Source organism: Syngnathus floridae, chromosome 22 (genome assembly GCF_059516105.1).
Source record: "Syngnathus floridae isolate MCC-2025c chromosome 22, RoL_Sflo_1.0, whole genome shotgun sequence".
Lineage (NCBI taxonomy): Eukaryota > Metazoa > Chordata > Actinopteri > Syngnathiformes > Syngnathidae > Syngnathus > Syngnathus floridae.
Window position 1 is genome coordinate 475,360 of NC_142434.1, and position 15,949 is coordinate 491,308.

Below are 15,949 nucleotides of genomic sequence, written 5' to 3' on the forward strand. Positions count from 1 at the left end.
GCCTCGTCTCTGTTGACCCGTACGAAAGGAGAAAGACGTGCAAAGGTTTCTCGCTTACCCTCCTCGTCGTTGGCAGCAGGGTTCTGCTGCGTGGAGCTTCTACGGCCGCTCTTCAGGAACGTCTTGGTGTGCTGGGAGAGAACTCGCACGTGCACACGGGTTACCTTCACTTGGAGATTCAAATGAACTTTGCCTTACTTTTATTTTAAATGTTACTTTGAATAGCTGCACAGTTCTTTCTCTCTGCTGCGCAAAGAGACCATGACAACAAAAATACAACCATTTTCTTCCATCTGCAGTTGCTATTAAACAACAGAAAGGCACTGCTGAGGTTTTCTGGACTACTCGCTTCAATATGGCTTCAAGGCTTGGAAATCTGCAAACAATTAACGTCCATTCGAATGAGGATGACTAAATACGCGACGTTCGTCTCAGACATCCAGTTATAAAACATTAAGACCGTGCATCAACCAGCCTTTGGATAACATGTTGCCATAGTAACACATCATGCACATACATGAGGCTAACATCATGACTGATTCAGTGTATACTCTCAAAATAGCAAAGCCAAAGGGAAAAAAAATGGATTAAAAAAAAAAAGCCAAGATCAAGTACAAAAAAAATACAACAAAAATCATCATTAACCCGTCATCCCTGAATTTAAGTCATTTAAAGTGCCCCTAAAAAATAAAGACAAGCCTTTAAGTTGATACAACTGAGCAACAGCTTACAACAACAACACCACATCAACAAGTGATACGTGTCTTCACGGATACCTTCCAATTAAGTACGGAAGCATACAAAGGGCCAAGACACCCCCCCCCCCCGCCTCATTTTAATTAACGTTACATCATTGGAGAAAATCGCCAAAATGCCCTATTTTGTTGGATTTTGTAACTATTTCAAATGATGCCCTCTTTAGTTTTGCTCCTGAACATTCCATGCTTCCGTGTAAAGCCAGTGTTTTTTAGACATAAAATTCATTTAAATAAACCTCTACTCGATATATTCTGCATCTACTTTTTGTTTTTGCACCAGGCAACACCACTAATTCATCTTTGGTTATATCGCGCGAGAAGAAGAAAAATACAACTATGAGACTCAAGTTGGATAGTAGTTGCTGCTTTTGTCCACTAGAAGGTGCTGTTTGACTAGACATTATGCTGTCACGGAATTAGCTGGGGTGTGCTAAAAAAAAGCAACAACTGTTTGTCATAACAAATCATTTGCCTCCTCGTGCTCAAGTCTTAAAATTTCAGGATGAAACCAAAATGAACAAAAGTAAAAGATTGTAGCACATTTTAGGTTCAAACTATTAATATTGAATGACTGAAAAGCGCCCATTTTGTGACAAATGTTTCTTTCGTGTTCACCCCAATTCCCCATCCTCCTTTCCAGACGGCGCTCCCAAACGCTATGGGCCCATCTCAGTCTCTTTTTGTTCCTCTATTTGGTTACATTTCTATTCTACTTCCTCTTCTTTGCATCGTTTACTTCCTGAAAGCGCTCCAGGTCCTTCCGCGTGATCCGGCGAATCCGACTTTCTCATCTTCCTAGCGTAACTTCCTTGTGTTTTCCTTCTCTTGTCTGCATTGTGATTGTTTTGCCGCTCAACTCTTTAAAAAAAAAAAAAAGAAAGAAAAAGCTCCACCCATATAAATTAAGAAAGCAAAATCTGTACAGACTGTAGTGAGGGAATTAAATGAGTCTTTGGTGAGGTTTGTGGCAGGCATATTAGTTCAAAAAGTCCAGTGGGCTCTCCTTTGCCACGTTCTCAACACCAAAGCTAAAAGAAAAGAAAAGAAAAAGGCCCTCTGGCGCTGTTCAAGTCTTACTGGGCCGCTCCGCTGCACGCATTTCCCTCAGCGCCTCCTTCAGCCTGTGGCGGTAGACGTCGTAGCGGCGGAGCAGCGCCTCCTTCTGCTCCTCCTCCTCCTTGTCCAGGATGCGCAAGAAGTTGCGCAGCTCCGGAACGGAGAAGGCGTCCCACTGAGGCCAGCGACGGTGGCAATATTAGCGACAGCCGCGACGAGCGGGGAGGCCAGAGCGCGAGTCTTACCAAGACTTCTCCGGTTTGCTGCTCGCGCAGGACAAAGCCCAGCGTGTCGTCGTCGGGTCCCGCCACCAGACGGAGAAACAGCGGCTGCTCCCCGTCCGACAGTTTACACACGTACGCTACACGCACATACACGTCATTTGTCGTGATTTGCGAGCTGCATTTAACAACATCTATTTTCTGAAGCTGTCTAGACCATTTTTACTAGGCAGTAAAAGCCCATAAAAGTTGAAAAGATGAGGGGGACCACCAGCTTTAATTTAGCCTTTTGCCTTCAATAAAGGTGAAGATCTTTTTGGAACGGCCGCCGCTACGCACGCACGCCGCGCCAGCTGGGGCTTATTTGTGTGCGTGTGTGCGTGTGTGTGTGTGTGTGACCCCCACAGGCATTTGCACGACGAAAGCAAAGCTGAAACTTACCCTGCTCCTCGCGCCGATAGCGTTTGTAGAGGGCGTACTTTGCCGGGTTGTCTGCGACGGTGAATTTATTGAGCAAGGCCACGATCACCTGAAGAGGGCCAAAGGAGCAAGCAAGCAAGCAAGCGGGTGGGTCACTTTGGACTCTCCACTTTGCGGCCCAGGCAACGTTCCCCTCCCCCCCACCTGTCTGACGGTGTTGTGCGAGCTGATGTGCAGGGTGTTGCTGACCCCCCGCGGCAGGTAGAAGGCCTCGCCCGCCACCGCCGCCCCCGCCGAGGTGACCCTCCGGCCGGCGCGCACCGTCACGGGCCTCCGCAGGTCCATCTGGACCTTGATGAAGCCCGTGTACACGCCGTTGGAACCCTGAGCACAACACAAAGGCGAGAGAGGCCCCGCCGGCCGGCCGGATTGAGGGGAGGACAGATGGCGGCCGAGCGCCGCCGAGCGCCGTCCGTTTAATCTCATTACTTCATTAGAGTGGTGCGCGTGCATGTCCACGACAAGATCAACAGGACGTCAGACGGCGAGATGAAGCGATAGAAAGACAAAGACGGGCGCAGACACAACATGGCAACATCCCTTCCCCAAAACATAAACACGGCCCGATAGGAGTCAGTGTTCATTGTCCTTAGCGGTTCTACGGCACTTCACATGATATGTTAGCATAAAGCTAGCAGCCTCTGGTTGAATACAGCTGCAGCCGTCCGTCACTCAATGTTTTGACAGCCTTTGCTGGGTTCTGCGTTGGTGGGAAGCAAAAGCGCAAAGCCTAGCAAATGCCGGGCTGGCTGGCTGGCTCCACTTGGAGACACCTTCCAAGGAGACACCAGGAGCCCAACCATAGCGGCGAGCGGTGATGTCACCGCGGGGGAATGCGAGGGTTCGAGTCGAGATGAAGATAGCAGCGTGGCGGCTTCATCTAACGCATTTGATAAACATTGACTTCATGCAAATACAAAAAGCCTTTCACTATTCAGACGCGCGCGCGTGCGTGTGTGTGCATGCTCACCAGGGTCATTTTGAGGTGGTCTCTGGTCTTGGTGTTGTACTGCTCGATCTTCTGCCTGATTTCCTCGCGACTGAACTCGGTGCGCAGCTTGCTCTCCTTGTCCACATCCTGAGCACAAGGACAAAGCAAACGTGAGTCAGCAGCGACAAAGCAGAGCCCTTCTCGCCTTCTACGCCAGCTCACTTAGGCTTGAACAAGGCAAGGCAAGGCCAGACCCGGCCGGTGAGTGCCGTGGGTGCCCGCGTCAACTCAACCGCGGCCAGCGTTTAGGAAAAGCGACTTGAGCTTCTCGCCAATGCACGCTCGCGGACCTCAGGGCAAACGGCACTTTCAGTAGGAATCATCACATGTCATGTTGTGTATGGCTGCAGGACACCACAGCCAGACGGCGCACAAATAGGCTTTGTATCGCTCCGTGCAACTTGTTGCTCTTCTTCTTTGTGTGTGTGTGTGTGTGTGTGTGCGTGCACACTTACAAGGGCATCACGCTGCTTCGCTCCAGTCCAAAAACACACACCAGCAGGAGTGTGCTGAGAATGGGAACCTTATATGGCCAAGACCAAGCTGGAGAAGCAGTGGAGGTGCGCACGCACGCACACACGCACACACACACACACACACACATCATGTGTTGCTGCGTGTGTGAGCTTTTAGTTTTAATTATTGACACACACATGCACGCAGTTCAACTTAACACGCAGAAGGTCGCAAAGGCAACTTTAGGACGGGAAGCGGCAGGTAAGGAGATGAACGCCCTAGGGTTCAATGACAAGGAAGCATGTGGAGATACAAACAAACCAACAAACAAACAAACACGGCGGCGTTTCCATTTTCCAACTCAAAGGCGCCCTGGGGCTGAACGTGAGCTCACGGTCACGTTTAATCTTGTGACAAATGTGAACCTTGACAGCCGGACGCCCTCTTATCTTCACGCTGACACAAACAGACCTGCGGCAGGCATGGCATTCCAGCCCTTCCTTATCAGCCCGTCAACAGATGATGTCATCGCCACGCCAAACACTGCCACTTTGACCGGCTAAAATGTAACATTTCAACAGCGGCCCGCTATTTATTTACTTTTGCGAGAAAGGCTCTGTCCTCCTCCTTTGCTACTTCCTGTGGCGTCCACAGGGGGGAAGTCAAGATGGACCACACCTTTCCACATTCCTGCATTATTAGGTGAACGCACACAGTTGCTTCCATGTTTCCATCCGAGAAGCTACGAGGGGGGGAAAAAAAAAAGCCCACGAGCACAAGTGAAAGGTGCCAAGTGAAGAGCCGACCAGAAGAGTACAAATACAAGCGCTGCGGTCGACCACCCAGAAAAAGCAGCAAGGAGGCTTTCCCAAGTGGGCAAAAGACGAGACGGGTGGGCCAGACAGGTCAACCACGCTGAGATGGCAACTAGCTTGCTGCGGGGAATTGCACTCCCATGCTCCAAAACGCTTTAAAAAGCGGGCCTAACCCGGTGAGTGATGTGGGTGTCATATTTGTTTTTGTCATCATCCTGCTTATTGGATATTTTTTTTTTGGGGGGGAGGGACATTTTTGTTCGGTGAGCGCTATTATATTGTTCCACAATGCAAAAACATTTGTCCTAGGCTCAATGAGGGTTGTGCAACTGAACAAGACGGTGAGTGAGTCACATGTGAAGCAACTTTTGCAACATCTCAACATGGCAGCTCATTTTCTCTGTCCTGCGATTGCTCGGAATGACGACGACGGCCGGCGCTGATGTCAGTCACCCGGCGCCGTGGGAAGCCCCTTTAACACGCGGCAACAAGTCGAGCAAAACATCGGCGGGGTGACGAGCTGACGCGGCATACCGATAATTTGTCACGCGCGCTCGGTGCGACGGCGAGAGGTTTTGCTACTTTTGTGTCGGAAAGCGAGGCGCGGCTTTGGCTGTCGCTTGCCGCCAACTCAGATGCAGCTTTGCCCGTCACGACCCCCCCAAAAAAGCCCACCGGCGGTCAAAGAATACGGCCGAGCAACAGGAAGTGACGTACAATAGAAAGACGGAGGAAGGAAATCTAGAGCGGGGGAATGTGCTGGGGGGGGGGCATTCGGGATGATCTCACATGTTGTCGCCTGGCCGCCGTCGCCCTTGACGATGAAACGCGTCAAGCATTTGACGAGATAACGCAAACCGGCTCGCTTTCATTCCGACCGATACCAGCGACAAAAACAAAACAAAACAAAACACGCCGAGTTCACGGAGTTCTTGGCGGGCCGGGCCGAGCTCCTGGCCCGACGTCCTCCACATCTTTATGATGTTCACGATTTACGTTTCACCTCATCTACAAACGCCGCCGCCGCTGCTGAAGTTTCTTTGGCCGACTTCACATGTACAGCTCTCGTGGGCCTCACTCTCACACACTCTCTCTCACACACACACACACACACACCCAGCTAGCTGCCAGCGAGTGTGACATTTGCACACAGAGCGGCCTTTCTGCTTGGATGTTGACAATGTGCGTGTTATTTGCGAGATTTCCTACATGCTTCAAATGTGCTCTTTATGTACTTCAAGTGCCACCGCAGCATTTTTTTTTCCTCCTTGTAATGAAGGTGACAGTGATGTTCATTTGAGCGCCTCAGCGCCTTTCTGCGCTTTATTAAATGTCACGCAAAGTTCTGCCTTCACCCGGGCGACGGGCTGATTAAAATGCGTCGAGTTCGGACTTAGTCCAAATGTACAATTGCGCACCTTCATTGTACTTTTGTAACAGTTTGAATATTCCATAAGCTAGTCGAAGGCGTTTGGCATTTGGCATGGCCTTTAGTTTGGGCATCATCCAATAATTTGTAGTGGAATTGAAGTACTCCAGATGGTAAAACAATAAACCAAGCCAGATTTTTATTCCCGTTAATCAATGATGCCCTTCGACCGGACACGCAAAGACACAAGCAGTCATTTCACACAGGCCGTCGGTCGGTCGGTCGGTCGGCCGGCGGACCCGCACATGTTGGCCGGGGGTCCCCGCCCCCGCTGAAGCTGTAATTAGTGGGGGAACCGCCAAACGGCGACAGGCCCCTGCTGCGGGCCTGAGGCCACATCTTAAGGGGGCGGCGGCCCGTGACCTTTCTCGGCCACCAAAGATCCAACATTTCACACAAAAATCAGTTTGTGCCACAGCAACTCATCAGTTGCGTCAACACAGTGCATTGTGGGAATTCATTTCCAAGGCTAAAAGACAGGGTGGAGGCTCGGCATGCTTTCGTGGGGAGTGGGCTTCTGTCCGACTGACTCGTCTGTGAAACGTCATAGCAACCTGATACTTGTCAGCACTTGACTTTCAGGTTCGACATGCATGGGGCCGGGAAAAAGGGGAGGGGGTGAGGCTCCAAAGTGGTTGCTCAGCTCATACTTGTCAGCGGGCATTCCAAACGACGTTGGAAATTCTGTTCATTTACGAAGGAGTCATTTATTGGAAAATGAAAGATACGTTGTTTGGAAAGCTAAACTCATGAAGTTTGTCGCTTTGTTCCTCCATTACTCGACCGTGTGAAGGGAGTGGACAGGTGGACCGAGCCATTTAAAATGGAAGCCTGGCTTTCAACGTCACGTCATAACAATTTGCACGAATTGGCACGGGGTGCACGCTGCTGTTTACCTTGCTCTCTGTGACTTTGCCCAAAGGTTTGTTGAAAAAGGAAGTCCTGGCCGTGAAAAAGTAGTCCTCGGAGTCGTCCTCCAAACTGCTGTAGCCACTGCTCATGGTGCTATTCCACGTCATTGACGAGGACCAAAATCTCGTCTCCAACTCGGCCGCCGCATCAAACCACTTTCCCCCCCCTAAATAAAGTGGCCACTCACTCGAGAAACTCAAGCCAAAAGTAGTTCGGCGGCGCTGTTCAAAGTGCGACGAGGGCTCGCTAAGGCAGCATTTCCGCTTTGCAAGCCGCTCGCCAGTCTTCCTCTCCACCGGCCGGCCGGCCAGCGCGACTCATTTAACCGTTCCCATCGTTGGAGGAAAAGTTCCACTGTTCGTTATTACACCAACATACTGTTGTATATTGGCCGCAGTCTAACTTAGTACTCTTAAAAGTAGATCTAGCCTGAGAAGTTTGCTGTCAAAGTGACGCGAGGAGCACTCGTAGAGTCGACGCCGACTGTTACTCGTTGAACGCTGAGAAACGTATACAGTAAGACCCCGCCCACTACGAGAGCTCTCCGTCGAGCAGCCAATAGCAAACAAGCAGTTAAGTCCCACCCAGCAGGCAACAACCGACCAATCAGCGCTCGGATAGCTGCTGCGTCACCCACTCATAAAGAAGTAACTGCACATTTCAACAATGCTTGTAGTCTTGTTGATGAAAATATTTCTATTTTAAACTACAAATATACCTTCAGTCATAGAATAATTTGTGGAATATTCCCAACTACCTCCCAAAAATTCTCATTTCTTGGTCAAGGATCATGATAGCTAGCGACAGAAAACCAATGAAAAAGTAGAAATTCTCCAATTCCTCCCTCACGCATACAATATACGTTTTTCAGATCACATTACCGAGCAAAGGCCACAAGCCATGCAAAGTCTTCCTCGGAATTTGATCCATCAGGCAAACTCAGTGTCACTCTGCATATTCCCAACAAGGTCTTTACACAAACACACACGCACGCACACCACAGAGAGGAATACGGTTACCCACATTCCTAAAATAAAAGGTCAGCAGCAGTTTGCCACAGCTGCACACGCGACTGCTGCACGTTAACACTTGCGTCCATCCACTCTCCTTCAGGAGGTTAAAGCGTTCTTACTGACAAAATCTGCGTAGGAACTAAATCACACCAGCACCGCCCGAGGAGATGTTTGGACGGACGAGCTCTTGCCCAAAATAAACGGGGTACAAAAGGGGCAGCCGAGCCACGCCGCCATCCATCCTTTTGTCTTTCAAACAAATCCAAAACACACAGGCGCACGCACACAAGCTTCAGATAAGCAGGCCTCGCGTTTGACCTTTAGCTTCACAATAAGGAGACAGAAGAAACAATTCAATGATTTAGTTTTTTGTGCAGGTGTGTTCACATGCAGCTAACAGGCTTTGTATGTGTGCGTGTGTGCTCCTGTAATTTAGAAGCTTTGGGCAAGGTTGTGTGTCTGTTTTATTGCTGCTTTAATTGCTGAGAAGCAGCAGTGAGGGGTTTTCTCAACCCAACGTCAAACTGTGGGAACGAATTTAACACCCAAGTCAAGACAAAAAAATATTATTGATGGGAAAAGTCTGCATTTTGCGAGGGGGGGGGGGGGGGGGGGGAGCCCCAAAATTCTATTTTATCAGGGAAAAAAAAAGGTGTTGAATGGAAAGCTGACAAGATCTCCGACTAAAAGGCCTCAGCAAGCGCGTCCGTGAGCGTGTGTTGCTGACTTCGGTTCCGCATTTCATCCTGAAAGTCCAAATTTGCGGCTCGGCGGCACGATCAAAGCGCGCAGGAATGCGGTGCCGAGGGGGGACGGAACGGACGCTGCCGTCGCAGTCCCGATTCATGTGGCCGCCGCCATAAATACACACGCAGCGTGGAAGCAAGTTGAGACTGGCAATTAAAAAAAAAGAAAAAAAAGGCACTAAATTAACATAGCGGTACATCCAGGATGGGAGCTTGACTTGTATTCAAATCACGCTGGAGATTTTTTGCATAAGCCTTGAAGATTGGCAGGAAGTCCTGAACTGATCCTCGACCACGTTTCCACTCAATTGCCATTGGCAGGCAATCCCAAACGGTCTGGGCTCACACCCTGATAGAGATCTTTGTTTCTCTTTCGACCTCCTACAAGTTGGAAGCCCGGTGTCAGAGTGGAGCTGCGAGCCAGCTGGCCAAAACGTCCACATCATCTGCCGGCAGATTACAGATCGGCGGGCGGATAAACCAGCAGCCAACGGGGGGGGGGGGGGGGGGGGGTTAGGGTTAGGGTTAGGGGGGGGGGCGGTCTCAGACCAGAGACATCAACGTGCCAGAGAAATGGTGTCAAGCAAAAAAATAGCAGCTTGGAAAATCATTTGCAATGACTTCATTACTCTGATCATAACATGACTTTGGGCCAATTGAAATCACGCACAAATGCAACTTTGGACCTGCTGGGCCATGAACCCGACTGGCTGCTGTTCAAATTTGAAACCGAATCCCTAAAAACGACGACATCATCATCATCATCATCGCGACGCGTCTGCTGTCAAAACACACAAAAGCTTTGTCTGGCCTGACCTGCTTGTGACCCGCTTAATCCTCAAAGATTATTCCTCAGCGTCTGCCATAATTCATGTCTGGCCCGCACACACGCACACGCACACACGCGCACACACACACACACACACGCACACACGCACACACACACACACACACACACACACACACACACACACACACACACACACACACACACACACAGTGGCAAGTTAAAGTGTGACATATTGGGTAGGTATGTGGAGGACATGTTGCTGCAGGTTGATTCTGCTGACCCTCATTTCCCCGGATAGATCTTATCACAACACAAAAGGCCCCCTGATGAAACAAAATAGAAGCCTGAACTATTCCTTCCGTTTTAAAAGGATGCAATAAAAAGTCCAACTTGCTTTCCGTGCCTACACAAACACCAACTTGTCAATGAGTGCCTGCAAAAGTCAGCGGGAAAACGCATTCACATTCCAACCAGTTAGCGACAATCTGCTCTGCTAACTTATTAGCATTCACGGCTGACTGACACATGCGCACGCGCGCACACACACACACGTCACAGATTGAGTTTCAGTCATTAGCGCAAATTGAATCAAGTTGCCGATTTAATGAGCCAATTGACCTGTCATGGTTGCCGCCGCACCACTGCCGCTTTGCTAAACATAGAAAGCGCAAACATACGGGTGCGCACAATCGCAGCAAAGTCAACGTCGCAATGTGGAGGAGTTGACCTTTGACCTTTAGCATACAAAACAGCCACTGCCCTCATCATCATATGATAAAGTAGAGCGTTGGCAGAAAACGAACTCACATTGTGATAACACAAACCAGAGGCGCACACTCAGCTCATACACCCACACCGACCTCGTGTGGCGCGATAGGAAATGACATCAATAAAAGACGAAATGAACTGTCTTTTTTAAAATCATTTTTAAACTGTAACTAAAAAAATAAATACATTTGAAACTAAAGGGAGCCTAAGGTTATCAACAATCAAAAGATGACGTGATCATGCACACATACACATTTTCCACTAGATGGCAGCAAAACACTATTTTTGTCCAAATGTCCTCAACTCCTTTTGGCAAAGTTCCACAAAATGGTACCAACGAGTAAAATTTGTCCTGAGCACAAAAATAAATATTTTAATTTTTAATTGTATGTTAGTTGAGCTGACACACACACACACATAAAGGCAAAAGAGTGTCCACTTACATGTGACGGCGGCGTTTGGTTGTTGTTGTCGTTGTTGTTGTCGTCGTTGTTGTTGTTGAGCTGCACCTGAGTGATGGGCAACGTCGGCGGCGCCACTGCGGCGGCGGCGGGGTGACAGTCGAGGCTGACGTGGCTTCGACAGGCGGCGTGGCACGCGTACTTGCAGCCTGCAAGCGACACAAGATTGCCATCATAAAAGGTCTGTGTGCCTTTTAATGGCGCCCAATGTTGCCCTGTGGAAAAATGTCAACATAACAATTTGAGAATGGGTGACCGTTTCCCAACGCACACGCACGGGGCGCCACTGTCCGCTTTTGCCGAGTGGGCAGTTTGCACGGGGAGCGCTGAGTCATGTTTTCCGCCGCGGCCGCTTGACACGTCTTGTTATGACTGGCGGGCGGATTTCCCACTTTCACGCATCAAGCGACCCGATGGCAAATGGCGTCCTGCCCTCCTCTGGCCGCCGTATTGGATGGAGGCCATTTGGGAAGGCTCGTAGGAGGGGTTGAAAGGTCATCCGCATTTGGCAGGAGGACTCTAATCAGGGTGGTGTTTGCCAAAGGAGGAAGAGAGGGAACGTCATGAAGGTCTGGTGAAATAACGCCAAGGGGTTCCAGTCTCCCGGAGGACGCAATCATCAACCGAAACCAGCAAAATTCCAGAGGTGAGCAAAGTTGACAACTTTTGGCTCTTTCCAAAAAGCAACATCAAATTTGCTCGGCATCTACGTATCTCTATCACGGGTGGAGCCACCAATTTTTTTCTTCCAAAGAAGCCAACCCTAAAAGTCATGTTGACACCTTGAGCTGGAAACTCACCCGGGTTGCGCCACAGCAAACTGAGCTCCAGTCGTCCCGATCGCCTCATGGTGGCGGGAAATCGTAAGAAAAACCCAGAGATTCTCCGTAAAGTTCTGCCAAAGTTTTTCACGACGCCCATCGCGCCGCCCTGACGGAGGCTCCTCTGCCCTAGCGCATGAGCCTCCGTCCACGGTAGCTCCACGCACGAGTGCGGGTGTGTCCGCAGCGGCGCTTGCGAGGCTCAGCTGCTGCCTCTTGTTTGTTCAGCCATTGTGACACTTGGGCTCCACAAAACACACACACACACACACACACAAACATTGTGGGACAGCCACGGTATCGCACACACACGTCGAATTCCACCTTCCGGTGGACTGCCAGAACGCTAAGGCAATGTAAGCGCACAGCTCGGAACTTTAGGAGGACCAAGCACTACTTTGGTCAAAATAAAGCTCCTCAATTCACTTTACATGACGTCATGATGCCACAAGAGGGCAGCAAAGTACAACAAGGAAAACAAGGCTAGGTTAAAAGGCAGGTGGAATGTTTCACAACAGTCTGGAGTTAATAAGTGAACAACTCGACTCATGTTTTTGTGGCCCTTCAAGGTTGCACTACGTCAACAAACTTGAGCCAGGTTGGAGGAAATTTTTCTTCCCCGGGCTGGAGCCGGTCGGGCCGCCCGCCCGCATGCCGACGGACGACATTCCGACAGGCAGCGTCACGTCAAGAATTGAAACAAGAACGTCTTTGGTTTGGGCCAAAAGTTGACGCAAATGGGTTCTTATTAGTGCTGACATTGGAAATGACCTCGCTGCTGACCTACCTGCACAGGTGAGCCCCTTCTGGAAGATGTATTTGCAGCACACGTCGCACCAGGTGCCTTCCCCGCCGGCTCCGAAGCTGTGGCCCTCCCCGGACTCCTCTTTCACCCGGGGGTCCTTCTCCCCGGGGGTGAAGATGGTCCTGACGTCAGGGGGCTTGAATCCTTTCTTGCGGCTGCGGGGAGCCCCACCGGGGCGGCCTTCCTCCGGGTCGCCGCTCCTTCGCTCGGGGCTGCGCGCGGCTCCGCCGGCGCTCCACGCCGCCTCCAGGCTCTCCAGACGCCGGGGCGGTTGGGGGGACAGGTGCCGCCGGACCACGTTGACCACGCCGCCCTTGTTGCCTTTGGGGAGGCGTAGCCTGGCGCCCGGTTGCGGCGATGTTTCCTGGGAAGAGCGGCTGGGCGTCAGCGGGGCTCGACCGGCGCGAGGCCCGGGCAGCGGGAGGAGGTCGGCCGCGGCGACGGGCTTGCGAGCCCCGTGGTGGATCACCTTCATGGTGGCAGGCAGGCAGGCAGGCAGGCAGGCAGGCGCTCGGAGATGTGGAGAAGCGAGGCGGCCGGCCGCTCGAGTTTCCTGGTCGGCGAGCAGGTTGAGGAAGTCTGCGCTGCGCGCCTCAGAACGGGTTGGATCTCATTTCACAGGCGGCTGCGGCAGAGCGGGCGGACAATCTATGCTGGCTTGAAAAAAAAATGGTCAGTTCAAGAAAACATTTTCCGTTTCAGGCACGTGCTTACTTGCACGTGTCAGCTGAATGAATGAATAAGTTGATTGGCGGCCAAACTCGCAATTTAGCAGCACTTAAAGTGTCTCATTTTCCTGAAATATAAAAGCAGCTACAGTCAAGACTTCAATCAAATGTGAAAACGTTTTGAATTTACTTTCATTTTTATTCCTGTTTTTCAAAGCTCAGTGTACACTCGTTGGAAATACAATCATCTATCCTAGTCCAGTCACCACGCTGACAATTTTTTTTTCCTCCTCTCATTTCGTCACCTGTGTGCCCAAAAAGATTCAAAAGTGTTTGTGCATTTTCGGTTCCTCCTGAAATGTCAGCAGAAGCCCAATTTTGCAAATGTTAGATGACAGTTGTGCAATGCAGACGAGATAAGAATCACTAGAAAATAATTCAAGTCAAGTTAAGTCCTTGGCTATCAAGTACGAGCAACTGCACCCAATCAGGTGGAACGAGCAAAGACGACGGCGGCGGCGGCGGCGGCTATCACTGGACGTCGTCTTCCTCGTCGTCGTCGTCGTCGAACGCCGCCTCCTGCAACAGTCGACGCCCACGTCGCTTCATCTCTTCAAAAAGATTGAGCGGAAAAAGCCGATCGGGACTTACGTAACCGCCTTGCTGCTTGGCCCAGGAGGAGAAGTGATTCTGCAGGTAGGTGGCGCCGTAGCCCAGCAGCCGGCTCACGGGCAGCGTGTCCGCGGCCGACAGTCGACTGGTCACCTAAGGGCAGGCACCGACGACGCCTTTTGAAGAAGTCGGCGAGAGGGCGCCGCCGACGTTCTTACCTCGCACGTGACCGCCATTTGGGTCTTGGGCGAGGTCTGCGGTCCCGGCGCTTCGGGGTCGGCGTTGAAGAGTCCCATCCTCTTCAGCAGCGTCGTCATCAACTTGTCAAAGAAGCCGTTGCTCCACAAAAGCTGCGTGGAGCTTAGAGCCTCCTTCAAGCCCTACGGGACGGAAAAGCAGACCGCTGAGCAGCCGAGCGGGAAGGTGACGGCGGACCGAGACCTTACCTCGGTCACCTCCTCGTCATAATTGTCTCCGCACTCCCTCAGCAGGATACCGATCAGCTTCTCCACGTCGGTGTCTGGCGGTAAGCGTGCCGACACAATGTGATCAAATTGGAAACGTGAAGGTTGGCTCTTAACGTTGTGGCTCCCAAAACGGCACTCACCGTCATCGGGCCCATCGCTCTCATATTCCGGCGGCGCAAAAGGGATTTCGTCGGCAATCTCCGTCAGCCTGCTGGCTACCTCGTCCATCTCCTCGTCCATCTCTTCGTTCAACTCCACCGGAGAAACTTTTTTTTCATGCATAATACAATCAAATATCAAGTCTTTGGTCTGGCTTGTTTATCGTCACAGGAGGAAGGATTGTTGCTTCCTTACCGCTCGGAAAACCTCCAAAGCGTTCCACAACTGCATTTTCGCCTTCGGCCTCATTGTGACATTGTTCCGGCTGTGGCTTGATGCACATCAAAATGTTGGGCAGGCGCTTCCACTTTTTTTTCTTCTTGGTCTTTGGCGGCGGCGGCGGCGGCGCTTCTTCTTGGCTCTCAGCCGGCAGCAAACACGTGCGAGTTGAGTCCGGAGCCCCGTCCTCGACGGACGTCTGGCTCTTCTTCTCCCACCGCCGCCGTCTCCTCTTGGTGTACGCCATCAGGAGCCGAAACTCCAGCATGTCTTGGAGGTTGTCTGCGTCGTTGAGGTTGGCGAAAGGGTCATGAATTTCAACGCGTCCATTTGCCATCAGCTCTGCTGCAAAGAAACACAAAACGAGCGTTTATACAGCAGAATTAAAAGACGATGAATCGTCCATTCATGACCAAGTTGATCTTACAGTTTTGTCGCCCTCTGGTGGCGAGATGTTTTAACATTACATTGGAGGTCACAAAAGTGCGTCTTGTGACTTCACCGAAAGCACCAAGCAAATAACATTTGGGTTACCAAAGCTGCCATGTACACCGAGACAAACTACAATTCATAGCTTTGTGAGAGAATCTAGGATGGTCGGTTATATACTGAAGATTTTATTGAAATGGGTAAACCTAACAGACATAACACTACTACATTGGAAAGAAACGTCTCCCTTTGAGACAAAATCATTGAAGTAATTAAGACGTTTAAATGGGAGTACAAATGAGATTATAAAAGTAGACGAGCAACATTTAAAATAGAAAATGGGTTTATTCACACAGCAACCGGTTGAAAAACTTTTCACAAATGGATAAACTCGAGACGTCAGCAGTTATTTTCAGTGCGACGAAAATGTTGCTTAAAGAAAGCTAAAGAAATACTTACAGAATAATGAAGGCTTTTTTTTAACCGGCAAACAAGTCCAAACAAGTCGCCTTACAACCGACCGCCTCGCTTTTTTCCGCCGCCGCTCACTTCCGCGTTCAGGCAAGTGTAATACGTATTGCGTCATGAAAACGTCATGACGTACGCGACCCCACCGTTTGAACGTAAACGTAAATTCATTTCAAACAAGAAAACACACATTCAACTATATTTACTTTCTTATCGGAAAAATGCCATTTATATTGATACTAAATAATAATAATAAAAAAAAAAACCGAAACAGTTTCCTGGAAATTCCCTGTCGTGATTCGTACGGGCAAATTCATCATCGTTCTTTCACTTCCTAAATGAGCGCTGCAAATACTTTTGTCAACTAAAATTAAATAAGCTCGCATTGATACGCCTGAGCATTTC

At 50.2% G+C, this 15,949-nt stretch overlaps 2 protein-coding genes across 5 annotated transcripts; both read right to left on the bottom strand.

The window, feature by feature from the left end:
* Positions 1 to 183: 183 nt before the first annotated feature.
* Positions 184 to 13,212, bottom strand: rassf3 (Ras association domain family member 3). 3 transcript variants are annotated; one of them, XM_088366800.1, is made up of 8 exons: positions 12,992 to 13,212; positions 12,505 to 12,886; positions 10,879 to 11,045; positions 3,486 to 3,593; positions 2,660 to 2,839; positions 2,477 to 2,564; positions 2,060 to 2,175; positions 184 to 1,989 (listed from the first exon to the last, which is right to left on the bottom strand). In XM_088366800.1, exons 1-8 carry the CDS (start codon positions 12,995 to 12,997, stop codon positions 1,825 to 1,827), a joined length of 1,212 nt encoding a protein of 403 aa, XP_088222926.1. In that variant the 5' UTR covers positions 12,998 to 13,212; the 3' UTR covers positions 184 to 1,824. The 3 variants fall into 3 exon arrangements, with proteins under 3 accessions (XP_088222926.1, XP_088222925.1, XP_088222927.1); XM_088366799.1 differs by having other exon boundaries at positions 12,505 to 13,212; XM_088366801.1 differs by lacking the exons at positions 12,505 to 12,886; positions 12,992 to 13,212 and adding an exon at positions 11,697 to 11,966.
* A 156-nt stretch (positions 13,213 to 13,368) lies between these two features.
* On the bottom strand, positions 13,369 to 15,690 carry LOC148378990 (uncharacterized). 2 transcript variants are annotated; one of them, XM_088366809.1, is made up of 7 exons: positions 15,536 to 15,690; positions 14,624 to 14,992; positions 14,410 to 14,535; positions 14,249 to 14,322; positions 14,021 to 14,182; positions 13,842 to 13,955; positions 13,369 to 13,769 (listed from the first exon to the last, which is right to left on the bottom strand). In XM_088366809.1, the coding sequence occupies exons 1-7, from the start codon at positions 15,660 to 15,662 to the stop codon at positions 13,722 to 13,724; spliced, it is 1,020 nt and encodes a 339-aa protein (XP_088222935.1). In that variant the 5' UTR covers positions 15,663 to 15,690; the 3' UTR covers positions 13,369 to 13,721. The 2 variants fall into 2 exon arrangements, with proteins under 2 accessions (XP_088222935.1, XP_088222936.1); XM_088366810.1 differs by having other exon boundaries at positions 14,624 to 14,989; positions 15,536 to 15,653.
* Between the last annotated feature and the right edge of the window lie 259 nt (positions 15,691 to 15,949).